This window comes from Paramormyrops kingsleyae, chromosome 15, assembly GCF_048594095.1.
Source record: "Paramormyrops kingsleyae isolate MSU_618 chromosome 15, PKINGS_0.4, whole genome shotgun sequence".
NCBI classification, from domain to species: domain Eukaryota; kingdom Metazoa; phylum Chordata; class Actinopteri; order Osteoglossiformes; family Mormyridae; genus Paramormyrops; species Paramormyrops kingsleyae.
This window is the reverse complement of record NC_132811.1, coordinates 18998749-19016468: the sequence shown is the minus strand read 5'-3', so window position 1 is coordinate 19016468 and position 17720 is coordinate 18998749. Positions and strand designations below refer to the sequence as shown.

At 42.4% G+C, this 17720-nt stretch overlaps 1 protein-coding gene across 3 annotated transcripts in view; it reads right to left on the bottom strand.

The window, feature by feature from the left end:
* Positions 1 to 49: 49 nt before the first annotated feature.
* Positions 50 to 17720, bottom strand: part of LOC111834806 (sodium/potassium-transporting ATPase subunit beta-1-interacting protein 3) — a 68159-nt gene continuing 50488 nt past the window's right edge. For 2 of the 3 annotated variants that reach the window (XM_072700106.1, XM_072700108.1), the window contains exons 5-6: positions 10729 to 10789; positions 50 to 2647 (exon numbers count right to left, since the gene is read on the bottom strand). In XM_072700106.1, coding sequence (XP_072556207.1) covers positions 2634 to 2647; positions 10729 to 10789 — 75 coding nt within the window. In that variant the 3' untranslated portion in view covers positions 50 to 2633. Of the gene's footprint in view, positions 2648 to 10679; positions 10790 to 17720 lie in introns of all 3 variants that reach the window. The other variant, XM_023794494.2, reaches the window with a different exon arrangement.

The window sequence follows — 17720 nt, the reverse complement described above, 5'->3', positions numbered from 1 at the left end:
AGTTAAATGAATGTGGCAGACATTATAAAAACAATAACAGAATATAAAATTCGAAACACTTATGAGCTGCTCCAATGTACAATTTTATTAATAACTGACAAGAAATCTCCTGTTAGACAAATTTTTACATGGTACAACAAGAAAGGAATCTGTGTTTGTATGAATGTGATTTTTTTTTACACAAGGTAAAAATTAAATGTGCAATAATGTCTAAAGTCCTACAGAAGTCAAAACAACAGAGTAAACCAGTCACACACAACTGGAAATGGTTTATCAAAAAGAAAAGAAAATATTTATTGCGTTTCGTATTGGCTTGGCAGTTATAAAGAAGATAGTGGGTGAAGTCATTTGTGGTTTCAAGACTTAAAAACAAAAAACAGACATTTGCTAAAAGCCACACCTGCCTACTGGACTTCCTGCAAGAAGCCCTAAGAAGTGGATCTTTTACATGAGAATGAATGATCTCTGTTCATGTTCTGCTTGGGGTCTTGTGCGCTCAATGGCACAGAAGTTTAGAAGAAAATGTTAGCATGTCCTCAAGACCCTGTACTGGATGAGTGGTGCAAGGATGGATGGATGGATGGATGGATGAAATGTGTGCCTTGTGTACACTTCCACACTCTCAAGATGGGCAAGCTCTTAGAAAACACATTTACACAAAAAATCACAAAAACAAGTCCATGCATGTACCTGATAATACTTTACTTACATCAAAAACAGTTGTACAAACTCTATGCCTAAATGAAACATATTCTACGTCCCGCTCATTGTCTATGTTACTGCAATGGAATAAAAAACTATGCTCACTGACCACAGATTAGAAAGCTACACTCGCCATTTCTCTCTGTCTCTTCTCAGTGTAGCGTAAGCGTCTTTTGTCATTTTTATTTCCTGCATATGTCAGGTAAAGCCTGTCTTAGCTCTGGTTAAACCTGAATGACAAAGACAGCAGATGAACCAGCAGATGGCGCTCCGACGAAGCCTCTGAATCACAGAGGCCATGCTATTGAATGGGATTGCAACGAGATTTATTTCTCATATTTTATCTGGACACACAATTGATTCCTCGTGCTCTGGGATCACTTCACTATCACTTCACTGACTTCTATTATTGTTGACAGCAAAGTAGATTCCAGTGCTGCACATCTCCATCTGCATCTCCATCTGCCCAAAAGTCACTTTTGAAACACAAACTTAGGTATGTTAAATATATTAAAGGGGATTAATTCCCTCTGACCTCTGAAGTATAACACAAAGCAAGTAGAGATGAAAGGCACTGTTTCAAATGTCACAGAACGCATGGAATACCAGTATCTGGTATAAAAATGGTACCTGTACTATATAATCTTCCATAGCTACCTATCCAGAAGTCTACTGAGACACTTACAAATCTACTGTACAAAACTGGATGTAATGAATATGATTTCTATGTAAGGTCCATCCAGTCTCATGATGGAATTGATGTCATTTATCATCCTTATTCATGGTTTATTCAGAGCATAGCAAAAAACTGAAGTTCCGTTTTAGAACAGTGCATAAAGATGCATCTGGAAAAAATGTATGTGATGACGACCCAAACCTCAGTAGGTATATAAATACCATGTATAAAGAATGGGGTATAATGTAGATAAGGAGAGTTGAACTAAGATCTTGAATGCTGTCTACCAAAAGTCATGAGACAACCCTCTGAATGCAGCAAAATTGCTTTAACTATAAAATATGCATTTATTTGTAGAAATTAGCTTTGGAAGCACAGAGATCCAACATGAGCCTTGCACATCATCTTTGGGATGAACTGGAATGCAGATTTAGCCCAAAGCCAAGATTGCCTCCTACTGGTGGAGCTTTGTAAAGCTCCGAGGAGTAGCAGAGTGGAACAAACCAGCAACAGCCAACCTGAAATGAGCATTAAGTCACAGAATGCTGCAGCAGACCAGCACGTTCTTCATTCTGCCTACGGCTCCTCACAGCTCATGGCTTTTGGTAGGATTTATTCAGCAAATGCACAACAGAACTGTTAATATGGGGTTTGTATAGAGGTAACTGAATATGACAGACAGTACCTCAGGAAACTTTAAGCATTACATTTGGTACTTATTTGGCAGATGCTTTTGTTCAGGGAGCAGGGTCAGACAGAGATGATGTTCTCTGAGCTATTGGGGTCAGGAGCCTTGAGGGTCCATTGGTGATGCCTTCCGGTCCAGGACACACAGCCCTAACCCGCGGAGCCACACACTGCCCCCAAAACAAAAATCCTACAAAAACACTTATAGAATCTGCAGCTATTGATCACTGTGCAGGAGAAAGGCATATTTTTCATTAAATGTCATGAAATATATTGCTAAAACACGAGTCTTACAAAAGTGCCCAACCTGATTATTGGAAAATAAAACCACATGACAGTAACTGAAGACAGCCTAGTGCGCAGGGTTAGGGTTTCATGCTCTGAAATGTATTTGATATATAAATAAAAGATTTAGCCGAGTATTTCGTATTGATCAATTTGGTCAGAGGTTAGTGGAGTGGGAGGATCTCTCGCTGGCACAGACGTCCGTCCATGTGGCACATGGCATTCTTAAGGGGGGGGGATCTCCTTCCATTTTGGCATCTCCAGTTACGTCAGTCGAAGCTCCTCATTTATTTTGATCTGCAAGGTATGAAGGGAATGTTAACAAGAATCACTCTAACCCTGACACCTGTGCCCAGTCTGGAATGTAAATAACATGCTTATCCAACAGGATGAACAATGACCAGCACTTAGGCCCTGTTTGCACATGGTCTTAAAATGTACCTTGGGTGACTGAATCACTGGGCAGTGTTAGATACAAGTGTAAACGACCACCAATATGCATTGTGATTTGATCGCTCACACCACTTGCTGAGGTGGTCTGGGACACATTTGACCACATGCAGTTATCTTTTGTAGTGTAAATGCTAATGAGTCCTAATATGTCCCCGACAAGGATGTCCACAATTACCGTGCAGTGGATAGTAATGAAATCTGAGCACAAGTGATCAAATAGGCGCAGGTGTAAATGGTGATGTGTCTCTGCTGGCTGCTTGTGATCCAATCACTGAAGATGCATTTTAAAACCAAGTGTAAATCAGGCTTTAGAGTTAAAAAACTTATATAACATGGCTGTATCATTATGGCACCTAGTGACTGCGACTAGGGAAAAAGCATTGAGGATATGACACACAGCCACTGAGATCTGAGAACAAAGCTGAAATGAAAAGATCTTCTAAAGATTCACTCCAGGATGTTTGTTCATCTGGTACACAACTGAAAGGCTGTTGCAGCATGCAGCATACAGAACAAAGTCTCACTGTGTTCCTTAGCCAGACTTAAGCGACTTCTAGCTAAGAAAATGTCACAGGTGTCTATAAAAACAGTGAAGTTGCAGTGCAGGATTATTGTTACGAAGCCTTAGAGATGAGCTGTCATCTGGATGTGCAGAAAAACAGATCATGAGATACGTGTTGTGAGAAGCTGACCTGATTTTCTATTTATGGAAAATCTAATTTTGTTAAGAATCAAATTCACAAATTGAATTTCACTCAATTTACAAATGGTCAAATGTGAATGAGAGTCAAGTCAAATGAATTATATTGATTTTTTATTGTAAGCAGTGAAAAAAAATTGGATCATCACTGCACCAAGAGTATTTTATTTAAACACTGTGCAAGAGATTAATACCTTGTTTGAATGTATTGTAAAAATGTACTTAAATGAAAACAGAAATAAACAGTTTTTTGTTAAATTTCACAATTATTATGATGATAAACAAAAGGGCATCAGTGTATTTCTACTGAAGCTGTTTCTCCTTCTTATAGCTCGATCATAATATCAATATTCATACAGGGCTATCTGCAGGGAAAGGGCCACAAAGGTCACAATGCCAGCATGGGTTTGGACTTTGAAGGCTACTTCAGTGAACATGAGATGTTTTATGCGCAGGTCCTTCCACGGATTACGCTTCCAGCCGGCCGTTTTGTCTTAATCCTTCACCATTAACGTGATAAAGACAGAGGTCTCCCCCATGGAACCACAGAACCACTAAGCACTGTTAACATTTCAGCTGGCAGGAAAATCCCACCAAGAAGGAGCTGGCAGCCTGAGGTTTGCTGGTAGACAGACAGTCATTAGCTGAAAGTGCAGTAACTGTTGCACCTCCCCAGCATAGCACTGCACCCAAGGGCGGCTGCTCTATTCTGTTCAGCCAGTGTCCCGCCGCCGGTCTCCCCTCATTATTGGGCCACTTCTTCGGAGATAAGCAGGCAACAGCAAACTCGACTGTGGCAAATCGTAAGCTGAAAAATGCCATTTCCTTTTTTTACTGATAAACAGGCTTTAATTGCACAGGTGAACTTTTCTGAGGAGATAGCCAGTAGGTTTAAGAATCAAGTCCCTCTATGAACGTGACTGAAATCACAACAAGACCAGTGATCAAGACCCGCTGCAAAAAGACAGGAGTTTTTTTTTTTTTTTGGTTATTCAAAATAAAATAGCTTCATTTCATTGTGGTTCTTCATTTTTATGTAAATAATATTTAAATTTCTATTCTATGCTGTTTGATATTCTAAGGCGCTGAATACGTTGACGGGTATCTGGAATAAATACTTTGTAAGCTTTCAAGGCAAGGCAAGTTTATTTACAGTATATAGCACAATTCAGATGCAAGGCAATTCAAAGTGCTTTACAAAGGCAGTTCTATACGAAATGCTTCCCTAAATAGCTGTAAAACTACACCACTCAAACATCTAAGCTGTGTTTATGGACGACCAAAGTTACTGAAGATCTACTTTTGTCCTTCCAGCTCTCTGAGGCTGTGAAGTCATTTATCTTTCCTGCACTGACTTCAGGGTGAAACCACAGTGCAGGTCACTTACAACCACGCTGAGAAGGATTCTGACATTGGGTCGTCCTTGGTCTTCAATTATTTATGGCCCTGACCGAGCACGTGCATGAAAGCTACCAGCCAAGCTCACGCAACACAAGTTACTGCTCCGATGAGACATCAAGCACCATCATTTTGGAAAGCTGCCAAAAAAGCCACTGTTTCTAAAACCCATTAAAATATGTTGGAAGTCTCTCTATATATATATACACACACACACACTCTACAGAAACTGAATGCCTGCACCCCTCACTGGAGTAGATGCCAGATGTTTTTCATATATTACAAGATGCTGTGATGGTGCTTCTTTGTTCTGGGGATGATCCTGAAATATACATACACTATATGGACAAAAGTATTGGGACACACCTCTTAATTATTAGAATCCAGGCATTTCATTCAGACCCATTGCATCTGGCCATGCAGTCAGGTTTACAAACATTTGTGACAGAATGGGTCGTTCTGAAGAGCTCAGTGATTTCAAGTGTGGTACCGTCAGAGGATGCCACCTTTGCAATAAATCAGATATTCCACGGTGAACTGTAAGTGGTGTTACTGCAAAGTAGAAGCGTTTAGGAACAGATACTCGGCCATGAAGTGGTAAAGTAACAGAGAGGGGTCATTGAGTGCTAAAGTGCATAGTGTGTGAAAGTCATCAACAGTCTATTGACTCAATAACTGCAGTGTTCTGAACTTCCTCTGGAATTAACTCCAACATAAAAACTGTATGCTGTGAGCTTCATGGAATGGGCTTCCATGGTCGAGCAGCTGCATGAAAGCCTCACATCACCAAACACAATGTCAATCTCTGTGGAGTGACGAATCACACTTCTATGCTTCCAACTTTGTGGGAACAGTTTTGGGACCCCATAGTTTTGGGGCTTTGTGCCCCAATGCACTAAGCGATGTCCATCAAGACATGGTTGGGTGAGTTTGATGTGGAAGAACTTGACTGGCCCCCACAGAGCCCTGACCTCAACCCCATCAAACACCTTTGGGATGAACTAGAGAAGAGATTGTGAGTCAGGCCTTTTCGTCTAACATCAGTGCCTGAGATCACAAATGCTCGTCTGGATGAGTGGGCAAAAATTCCCACAGACATACTCCAAAGTCTTGAGGAAAGCCTTCCCAGAAGAGTGGCAGCTGTTATAGCTGCAAAGGGGGGACCAGCTCCATATTGATGCCTATGGATTTAGAATGGAATGCCATAAAGGTTCCTGTGGGTGTAATGGCCAGCTGTCCCAGTCCTTTTGTCCACATAATATATGTATAATTATTTAGCAGACGTTTTTATCCAAAGTGACACAAAATTGCAAAAAAAAGCATAGTCAACCAGTCCCCAGAGCAATTTGGGGTTAAGGGCCTTGGTCAGAGGCCCAACAGTGACAACACTCTGCGGACCCAGGGACTTGAACCAACAACCTTCTTATCAAAGTCATAGTACCCCAATCTTCTCATTTAATTTTGTGTGAGCTGTTGGCATTATTTGGAATGGGCCCATAACTTTGCATGACAATAAAAAGAACAATTCAGACACACTCACAGAATGGTGAGCACATATACACCAGTGCATGTTACACACCAGAGCATGTGAGCGGAGTGGAGCGGTGAGAATTCCCGCTCCTCACTCACGAGGTTATTGGCTCCGCCCGCTCCTCCGCTCTAATTCGCACTAAGCCGCTCCGCTCAACACCGCTCCTCGCTCCACTAAAACGTCCTCCCGCTCCAGTCAAATCGCTCCACGCTCGCTCCAATTTAAAAGAGGGACAAATAATCTGCATGCCTAACAAATATCACCTTAAACCAAAGCCTTATATCATAAAGAAATATGAGCAACGGCAACATTGCCACTCAGAACAGAAAATATCTATTTTTAAGCAACATATAGGCAATAATGGACAGGTTTGGCAATGGCATTCCAAACAAAAATAGACTTAAAAATAAAGGAATCAGTGGGCTTAATAGCCTAAAGACTATACAAGCTACTGTAAGCATCCACGTTTTAAATTCCTCAGTTTTTTTCTGTCGATGCTGCTGCTGCGTCTCTATAAAATAAAATTTCACGTAGGCCTACAGTGTTACGTGATCCTGTTAGACCTATTTCCAATGACAAAATGAATTTTGTTTGATTAACAATATTTACTTTATAGGCTTTTATACCTTATTAATTTACTTTATAGACTTGATATGCTACAACCATATACACATTACTCACGTTTTTCTCTGGCTTCCGCCTGTTCGTGTAGCACACTCTCATGTTTCTGAGAAAAGTGATTCCAAAGTGAATCTATACTCACTGAAACAGTTTCACCACATTGTTGTTCTTGCTGTACATTCTTATCATCTTTCCATTTTATAAGAATAGTACACTTGTATGATTTATCAATTTCCTTTGTGAAATACTTTGCGAATTCCATCTCGGCCAATTTGTGTAACAGTCTTGATAATTGTACAGATGAATTCTGGGTAGATTTGGGGATACCTCAGAATCGTAGTGTGAGCGGTATCGGAGCGAAATTGGAGCGAGACAGAGCGACCGCTCCAGTCTTAATTAAAAAACCGATTCGCGCTCTTACTAAATTCCGCTCCGCTTCTCGCTCCCGCTCCGCTCCTCGCTCACGCTCCGCTCCACTCCACTCACATGCTCTGTTACACACTGTGAAACAACAGGGCAGCACTATAAGTGAGATTTTTGAAGAAATCCACACTAAAGCATCTAGATCTTCAGACCAGTGACAGGTGCAGTTCATTTACTTATGCTACCATGTAACACCCATGTTCTGTATGTGATGATGCAGAATGACAGTTGACCATCAATGTAAAAGGCACATTGCAGATGGCAGTAACTAAGAACGTCGGCCTGCCACATCTTTGATGGATGTTTAAAACATGGATCCAAGATGAAGACCAGATTCAAATATATTTAAACTTTTGAACACACATCCTACTTTGTGTTGTTCTGCCTACATTTAATCCATCCACCTGTCTTATAACCACTTACCCAGGTCACTATGTTTTAGTAAAAGATTTTATTAAAGATTTAGAAATGCCGTTTTCAGAAATACATCCATCCATATTCAGTACAGAGTTTGCAGTACAGGAAGCACAGAGTTTCAGTACAGAGTTTGCAGTGGCAGGGGACAGTCTAGATCAGATTTTCCTAATTCGGTCCCCAGGGACCCACAGCCACTTACTGGCAGCCAGGAGGGAGCAAAAACATGGACTGTCTGTGGGTTCCTGAGAACCAGATTGGGAAACACTGGTCTGGATGGAACAGCGAACTACAGCAAAACACATCAAGGAAAGCTGCTGAAACACGGGGGGGAACACGGACATGCACAGCGCCTGGGTAAAGGATGATACCCTCAAGCCCAGTTAATAACTTACTGAAGGTCCCATTAAAATGTTAAAACATTCACACCATATAATCAAGTCTTAAATATTCAATTATAACATTCTATACATAATCCGTTTAATATACAGCACATTTTTCTGCTGGAGGGAAGAAACTATGTCTGTTTCTAATGGGGACTGATTAAAATAGAGGCTCCTCAGTCAGGGCCTCCTTAAGAGCTGTGAGGAGGAATTTAATCAAAGGACCGGAGAGTAAAGCTTTCATTAATGGCATCTTTTCTTTGGGCAAGGTTACCTGTTTTTCCTGCAACAGATTCCGGAAGGTTCACATATGTCAGACATCCTGAAAAGCAGATGTGTTTGAGGGATAAGGAAGCCTGAGATGAAGGGGTGCATATAAGGGTGGGGCCACAGGGGCACTGGCCCCTGCTGTAAGCTGATTGGCCCCCAGAGTGCCCTTGCCTCTGTCACTCATTGATTCGAAACATATCATTGGCTAATAAGTTAGGCTTTTTGCTATGAAATATGGCTCCTTTTATGCCCCAAACCTTAACTATACTAGAATCACTGCTGCTGAGAGGGGAGGACAGGTCTGAAAACCCGTCCAGAGGTATATGCATGCTTTAATATTTATATTCCTTAGAATGACAACAAAGGCCAGTATTATTAAGACCAAAAATTCCTAATACAGTGGGTCCCTACTTTATGCAGTTTTAAAAGACAGATTTAGAATAATGTTTTATATCCACAAATACACTTTTCTTTAAATCATGCTTCTAGAATGCAACTCTGGCTTTGTATTTTTACATTTGTGCCCTGGATAATGAATCAATTTTTCTTCATTTCTGATTTACATCGATGAGTCAGGCTTCTTGACCGACCTTTCATTCTAAGGTCAGATATGACAACTGATGATTTCTCACTGCATGCATCTTCACAAAACTGTACATTAATACAAAGGACTCAAATAGGTGCCCCATCTTGGCCCGTGCCAGGTGGCATGCAGGTCCTAAGCACCCAGATCAGATATAGCCAAATGGTCCCTGCTTTATCCAGTGACATGGTTTCTACACCATGTTGGATGGATGAACATGAGTGTCTGTTTTCTTTCAGTGTATCACTGGATTATTTGAGCAGGACTGGAATTGTTTGCAATGACGTAATATCACAAAATTTATGGTAACAAAACTTTTAGGAGCTATACAGAGCATAGAGAACTCATACTCATTTTATTTCTGTGTAAGTCTGGTAAGTCCCAGTTTATGGTACCACAAACAAGCCACCACAAACAAGATCAGGCCAGACTGCCTTAGCACCTGAAACATCTGAAAGAAATCAGGGCATAAAGCTTTAAAATCAGATTTTCCACTTGACCTGCATATCAATCACATCAATTAACCAGAAGAGCATATTTATTTTATCACTCCAGCATTTTGTCAGCTGCTACCTTTAACCTGACATTGGTTACAACTGGGGTTTGACTGACTGACACTAACTGACCCTTGTTTGCCTGTGACTTGGCGTGAGCCTCATTTGCCCGGGACTTGACACAAATCTCATTTGCTAGTGACTGAATGTGACCGTTGTTTGCCCGTGACTTGGCATGACCCTCATTCGCCTGTGATTTGGCATGACCCTCATTCGCTTGCGACTTGGCGTGACGCTCGTTTACAGGTGACTTGGCGTGACCCTCATTCGCCTGTGACCTGGCGTGACCCTCATTCGCCTGTGATTTGGCATAACCCTCGTTTGTCTGTGACTTGGCATGACGCTCGTTTACAGGTGACTTGGCGTGACCCTCATTCACCTGTGACCTGGCGTGACCCTCATTCGCCTGTGATTTGGCATAACCCTCGTTTGCCTGTGACTTGGCATAACCCTCGTTTGCCTGTGACTTGGCATGACGCTCGTTTACAGGTGACTTGGCGTGACCCTCATTCGCCTGTGATTTGGCTTGACCCTCATTCGCCTGTGACTTGGCGTGACCCTCATTCGCCTGTGATTTGGCGTGACCCTCATTCACCTGCAACTTGGCGTGACCCTCATTCGCCTGTGATTTGGCGTGACCCTCATTCGCCTGTGATTTGGCGTGACCCTCATTCACCTGTGACTTGGCATGACCCTCATTCGCCCGTCTCCTACTGTCATAGTGCTGTTACCAATACCACTCCCATAGAAACAATCATAGCAATAAGCAAAAAAACAGAATATCATTTTTAAGTACAGGACACATTAATGGGGAAACTCAGTAAAAAATTCAGCAGCCATTAAGCAAGCCAGTACTGAGCAAGCACTTTTTGCCAGGGGCAGGAATGTTCATGATATTGAGATGAGATATTGGCGTTGAATGTTGAGATGTCCCAGGAAATGAGAATGGGTGGCGATTGAAGGGATGGGGTTACCACATAGCCAAAGAGGAAGCCTCACCCTGGAGATCTCCAGAGACGGGAGCAGAAGGGAGCAGGTCAGTACTTACAACTGTCCTCTTCCTCCGAGAAGATGCTGATGACATAGCAGGCATACACAAAGCCCGCCAGCTGTGGGGGAGACATACAGACAGCAAACTCATCAGAGAGGGACCTTCCGGGCATCTCGAAGGCAGAAATAACAGAGAGGAATAAACTGCATTGTTATTTGGTGCATTCATATCATCATTTTTACACACAAGTTCCTGTCTTACCATCCACCCCTCCCCTACCAGATGTGTTGTGGCTTGCTGCCAATTACTGAGAAGGTTGAAAGGAAGGCCGATCTCACAATTCAATTTATAAAATCGGGAGAATGTGTTCATCGCTAGTGCTGATGGAAGCCTGCAGCAGAGACATGTGACATGAAGGCACGTTCGTTCTTCTCGTCTGCTGTGACAGATTATGTGGGGACGGCGCGGAGGCGTGGCTGAGAGGGGGGCGGGGCTGAGAGGGGCGGGGCTGAGAGGGGGCGGGGCATGCCTCACATCCCAGGAAGCGCAAGGACAGCTACCTAACTCACAGCAAGTTCTACGCCCAGCATTTAATTCCACCTCCGTTATATTGCAGATTTTCAGGATTGTACCACAGCCGAATAGAACTGTCACGATTATTCGATTAAATTCAATTAGTCGGTTATTTAAAAGCGTCGACTAATATTTCCCTTTTCGATTACCCGGCAATATGGCGGGAGGAAGATGGCGCATGGCGGACGAGGGTCTAAATAAAGAGCAAAAGCATCAGCTGTGTGGAAGCACTTCACATTCAAAGTGACTGACAATGCAGTCGTCTGTCAGCACTGTAAAGCAGAATTTAAATAACACCACAGAACAACTGAGATGCAAATCCATCTTAAAAAAAGACATTTGGGTTGATGTACTAATCCGGTAATGTGAGGATAGCCATAGATATGTAACCTCTGTCATCATGTTAACTTAAATTATTTTGCTTAATTTACTTTCTACGATTCCTGTATGTCAAAATAATCTCTGCTAAAACGGTTAGCCCCGTCACTTAACCGCATCACCTTACATAAGGCCACTTAAAATTAATAAATTGTTTTACATGGCCGCCCGCCTCAATTTTTTGGTGCCGCCTCGATTTTTTTTATATTTTATATTTTTCAAAAAATCAGTTTTTTTCACCTCAAAAACTGTTAGAGATCGTCAATGTGCCAAATCCTGATATCCTGTGCACTGTGAGCAAGTAGTCTCTTGTAGGGTGGTCCAATAATAGTGACCCTCATTGAGGTCAAACAACAGCACTTCTATTGTTTGAAACAATGGAAGTGCTGTTGTTTTGCTATTGTCAGGAGGACGCTTTTATTGGGCCATTCTGTGGCAAGACCATTAAACACTTAGACTAGGCATTTGTTTTGAAGGTTTCTCTTTTCTTGTAATTGTTTGAACTGTTGAGATACTGAGAAATTAAAGTTTAATTTTCTAGTTTTAGTATATCTCTGTTGCCGATCGTCTTTTCACTAAAAATATAAAATATAAAATCCCCTACTCACCAATATTTTAGAAGTTTGAGTCATGTAAAACAATTTATTAATTTTAAGTGGCCTAATAGAATATATAATATGATAGATATTTCTAGCCAGACAGAACTTATCTTCTAATAGTCAGTCAAATAAGTTAGTAGTCAGTTGTGCTAAAGAGAAGCAGCAGAAGACAAATGTATTTTCGTCCAATGGCAAGGACGGGAATTAGCAAAGGTTCATATGTATTCCGTTTTTTTGGATTTATTTTGATCTGTTTTGGATTTCAGTTTTTATAAGCTGCTGAACCAAAAAAATAACTTTTCAGAGTATGACTTCTTGAGCTCTGTCTCTATTGCATGTATCCACTTTTGTTTCCTTAAACAAAAGAGCTAATTCTTTATTCTCACTCGTTTTACCGCTGTCCTTTTAAGGACCGTGCAATAAAAAAGTCTGCTAATAACTGAACTTCGCTGTCCACCTCATGATCTCTTCGCCACTCGAGTACCACAGTGTTTTATTAATTAGACCTTCGGCATGGTTTTAATCTACAATGCAAAGTTATTCAGCCAATAAGCTGGCTAGCTGTTTCACTGCTGTCACCAGCGACAATAGACAAAACTATATCTGTTATGGACTGAATTTATCGGGTATGCGGAAGTGTTTTGGATGCGATAGCCTGTCCCACTTTCGCTGATGTTACGGGAATTATTTTTGTTTGCGGAGACCCGTAAATGTTTAAATATATAAACAAAATATGCTGCATCTTATTACTGTTACCTTATAAATGCTACTTGGTGAACTGTTGTATAAAAGCAATAACATACTCCAAGTCGTGTGGTTGTACTCCAATATATCACGGCTGTGATTGTCTACGGCCGATTCACAGCCGTGATATATTGGAGTGCATCCGCACTCCATCTCATTTGCTATTGCTTAATAGGTGTAAACATGCTCAGGAAATATCTTACCGTGTCTCATAATATATGTGCAAATATGAAACAGGCATTTAATTATAGATATCTGCTAACCATTTATTGGACAAATTCTACTGGGTATTCTCTCTTATGTCATGCAGACCTATGGAAAATAAAAAAAAACAGACGGGGGCTATTGGCACAGCAGGAAATGGATGCAGACAAACCGTGAGACCATTCAATATGATAGAAGCCACATCTTCATGGAGAATCACTATATGGAAATCTATGTACAGACCACATATGGAATGAATCAGTAAGTGAAACACTGACCTTATGGAAGACATTTTTTTGTGGAATCAGCTGCTTAGAACTTATTGTGATGGGCGATATTTGACACATGCAGCCACAAGGAATGAATGAAACGGTCACTAGCAAGAAAAACCAACAGCTGGAAGCCATGAATCAATAGAACCTTGTCCACAATGCACTAAGAAGACTCTATTTACATGTGTTCCTATAAGAACATGTATCCATTCCTGCAAGCTATTCTTCTCACCAATTAAGCAATCATCCAGAACCCTCTGGGAGCACAGAAGGCTCTGCATCTCCGTACATTGTCTCCTTATGAAATGTTGCAAGATCTCCATTAGATGCAGTGGAACATGGCTGCAAAGTAAATTCTGGTGTGAGCCAAGCCGGTTCCTGGTGATGCCTGTGGCTCTTTGCAACCCAGCCTGTGATAAATCTCCCAGCAGCCTCTCTGCTGGTATAAATGAAGCAACATCACCAGCTGAGGTGAGAAAGAGTGTCATATCAAGGCTTCATGGGTAGAAAGCTGGAGCTTTTCAATTTAGAGAACACAGGTAAACATACAGCAGACAAACAAGAAATAAAATATGCCACCTATTTGGGCAATGTGTGGTTAAGGAACATAGGGCTTAGCTGGCGGTAACCTGTGGTATTCTAGTCTATCCGCAGAGGTTAAATGGCTGCATCATCTGGCATTTTAGTTTAAAATGATGGTAGCATGTGTGCTCCACAATACACTGGGATCCAGTCTAAAGACCTGCGCTTCCTGGAATGGGCTCCAGCTCACTGTGACCCTATAGGGCTCAACCAATCACTCACCCCAATTTCATAAGGTTTCAACAGTATTAAGTACATCTATCGCATCTATGGACAGACCACCAATTTCATTGTTAAAATGTATAAAGATCAGAGCACTCAAATGGGCCTGAACCGTCAACCCACACATGTTCATTATCTTCCCAAATACTTGTATTTGTCTGTCCAGAAACATACCAATGGCTGGTATGACTTTGCTGTGAGGAGATGGCACACAACAGATATTAGACATTACAGAATGTTGCCCTCTGACAGCCTCTTCTATTACTATGCAGTCACTGTCTATCCCATCTACGTCCACTTGGATCTCTATACTTTCAGGGGCCGACAGCACCAGTCATGGCATGAACATGAGTGCTGGCTGGGTGGCCACTTTCTTATGGTGGAATGGGCATTGACTGAAGAAATGAGAGGAGATTGAGCAGAAGGGTGCGTTCTGGAACAGATTAGAGGCCGCTGTGTTTGATTAAATCCCCAATGGGAAGAAAAAGCTGCTCTGCACAGATTCAAACTGACAGCCAATCTGCTTGTGCCTAATGAGCACGTCTCCAGGCAGCAGGGGGACAGACGGTGTGTCCTGCAGAAACCTCCAATAAGGGGATAAGATAGGAAGAGGCTAGGTATGAGACGTCGGGCAGGCACACAGACAGAGAAACAGGTAGACAGAGAGACAGGCAGAGGCACAGAAAGACTGGCAGGTAGGCAGACAGAGAGACAGGCAGAGAGAGTGACAGGCAGGCAGGTAGGCAGACAGAGAGACACACAGAGAGACAGACAGGTAGAGAGACAGGCAGGCGGGCAGGTAGGCAGACAGAAAGACAGACAGGTAGAGAGAGTGACAGGCAGGTAGGCAGACAGAGAGACAGGCAGAGAGAGTGACAGGTAGGCAGACAGAGAGACAGGCAGAGAGACAGGCAGGTAGGCAGACAGACAGGCAGGCAGACAGAGAGACAGGCAGAGGCACAGAAAGACTGGCAGGTAGGCAGGTAGAGAGACAGGCAGACAGAGACAGGCAGGTAGGCAGACAGAGACAGACAGGTAGGCAGACAGAGAGACAGGCAGGTAGGCAGACAGAGAGACAGGCAGACAGAGAGACACACAGAGAGACAGGCAGGAAGGCAGACAGAGAGACAGGCAGAGGGACAGAGAGACAGGCAGACAGAGACACACACAGAGAGACCGGTAGAGGGACAGAAATAGACAGATAGATAGAACACATAAATAAGTAGAGTAAATGTGGTACAAATAAGGTAGAACATACTTGTATGGTTATAAGCTAATTAGTACAACATATTTGCTTACAGACAGTATGTCAAAATGCAGTTTATTACTGAATTTGATTCCTGAATCTAAAACCAGCAGTGAAATGCAGCCTAATTCATATATCCTTCCATCTTCCACCTTCTTATCCAGTACAGTGTCACATGAGCCTGGCGACTATGCCACGGAGCACAGGGCACAAGAAAGGGGGTCACTTTATAAAGGCCAGCTCTGCATCCTCAGGTGCACCCTCCTCCCTTACTGTGTGCACACCCCCGGATACACCCTGCGTGCCGGTGTCCTGTGGTTAATGCACAGAAAGCGGAGACGTCTTTGGCTCACAGCAGAGGCTGACACCTCAACTAACGGCCCGGTTTGGCATCACCACAAGCTACCTGCTCCATGGAGACGAGCAGGATGCACCATAACTACTGAGCACTATTAATGCATCTTTTCTCCTCTGCAGAGTCACCTGACTTGCCTTAGTTCATTATTTATAGGTTCCTGTGCTGTCTCTGATGTGAGGATGACCTACCAGGCTACCACAGCCAATTCCCAACCACATATGGTGGGCAGCTACCCCCAGTGTCATGCTGCATTTTAATGTTGATAGATAACTCCACAGAGGCTGTCTCCAGCATTAGAAATAATCTGCTTTCTGCTATTGCAATCAGTCTGCTTTCTTCAGTCATTCCCAGAAAAGCATCAGTTCCAGCAGCAAAGAGATGAAACCTTTTAGGAAACACTCGGTCAGATCTGTTAGTGTGACGGAGATCATCTGACTGGATGTCAAGGTGCACTGTGGTCTCCTTGGTTACGCCGTGACTGTCAAAAAAGGTCAAACAGTCGTTTGGGGGCAGTCATGGCCATGTTATGGCCGTGTTTGGTCATGTGATTCGTCCCCTCTGGAGCTGTTTTGGAAACAGCTCCCCCTGCTGATCAGCACGTCTGCACCCGTAAAGCAGATTTTGCTGCATGTCAGAGACCAGTAGGCCGTTTGTCCAAATCCAAAACACAAAACTGCAAGGTATTCTCAATACACATAAATATGAATACATAAAATCCAATGAGACCCATCCATTTCCCAACTGCTTGTCAAATTCAGGGTTGGGGGACAGAATTGGAGCTTACTGCAGGCAGCAGAGGGCACAGGGTGGGGGGATACGTGTTACAGGACAGCTGGAGTCCAGTGAAATGCTATGATAAATATTCAATATTCAATTCAATAGGAGTAAACATGTACAGACATTCCTCACATTCTGATGGTTTGATTTAGGATATTTCGTCTTTACAATCCTGCGATACGGATGCACGTTCACTGAATTTTGATTCTGTTTCCAGGCCAGCAATATGGAGTATGATACTTTCTACTGTTGCTGGGTGACAGCAGCATCCACCCAGCCATGTTTCCGGTCTCCGTAGGGATCATGAGCGTAAACACCTCATAAGGTGTGTGGCAACGTATCAGACGGTGTATTTTTTTTAAGCAAAAATTTACTTATTCAGTGACATTTATTCATTCATTCACTTCCTTATGTATTTATGTGCTTATTTATTTGTTTACTTATTTGCTTACTCATCATATCATATTTATATTTGACTTACGATATTTTCAACTTACGACGGGTTCATCGGAATATGACTCCATCGTAAGCTGAGCAGCACCTACATTATGCTGATGTAGAGATGCAGTAAGTGATTGTAACCGAGTATTTATAGTAATGTGAGTACTGCAGCCTGGATAGTGAGGGCAGCCCCCCAAGTGCAGCTCACTGCTAGACACTCTGGTTGTGGACCAATTTCAGTCAGAAGATGCTGCGTCGTGTGGATGTGAAAGGATGCTGTAAAATCCCACAACTAACAGGTAATATCAGCTGTGCCTTTGGCCTGTAAAAGAAGCTTTAAAATCTCATGTCTCCAGTGCAGAATCAGCTCTGCATTGTCTCATTTTCCATTCACCCCTGATTCCTTTTCCCATGACCTTAAACAGGCTACCACTTTGCCCCCAGCCCACTTACCTCATGACAGTATTTGTCAGGTATTTGCGTTTGCCGATTAGGTGAGATGTCACCATTTCCACGAGTCTGAAGCTGAACCCATTTAACTATGCAAAAAGAATCAATTACCCTTGGGCTGAAGTAAGAGCTTAGAATTTTCAGCTACTTATTGATTAACGCTTTTTATTCAATTAGATCTGCAGAGAGGTACCCGAGAGTCA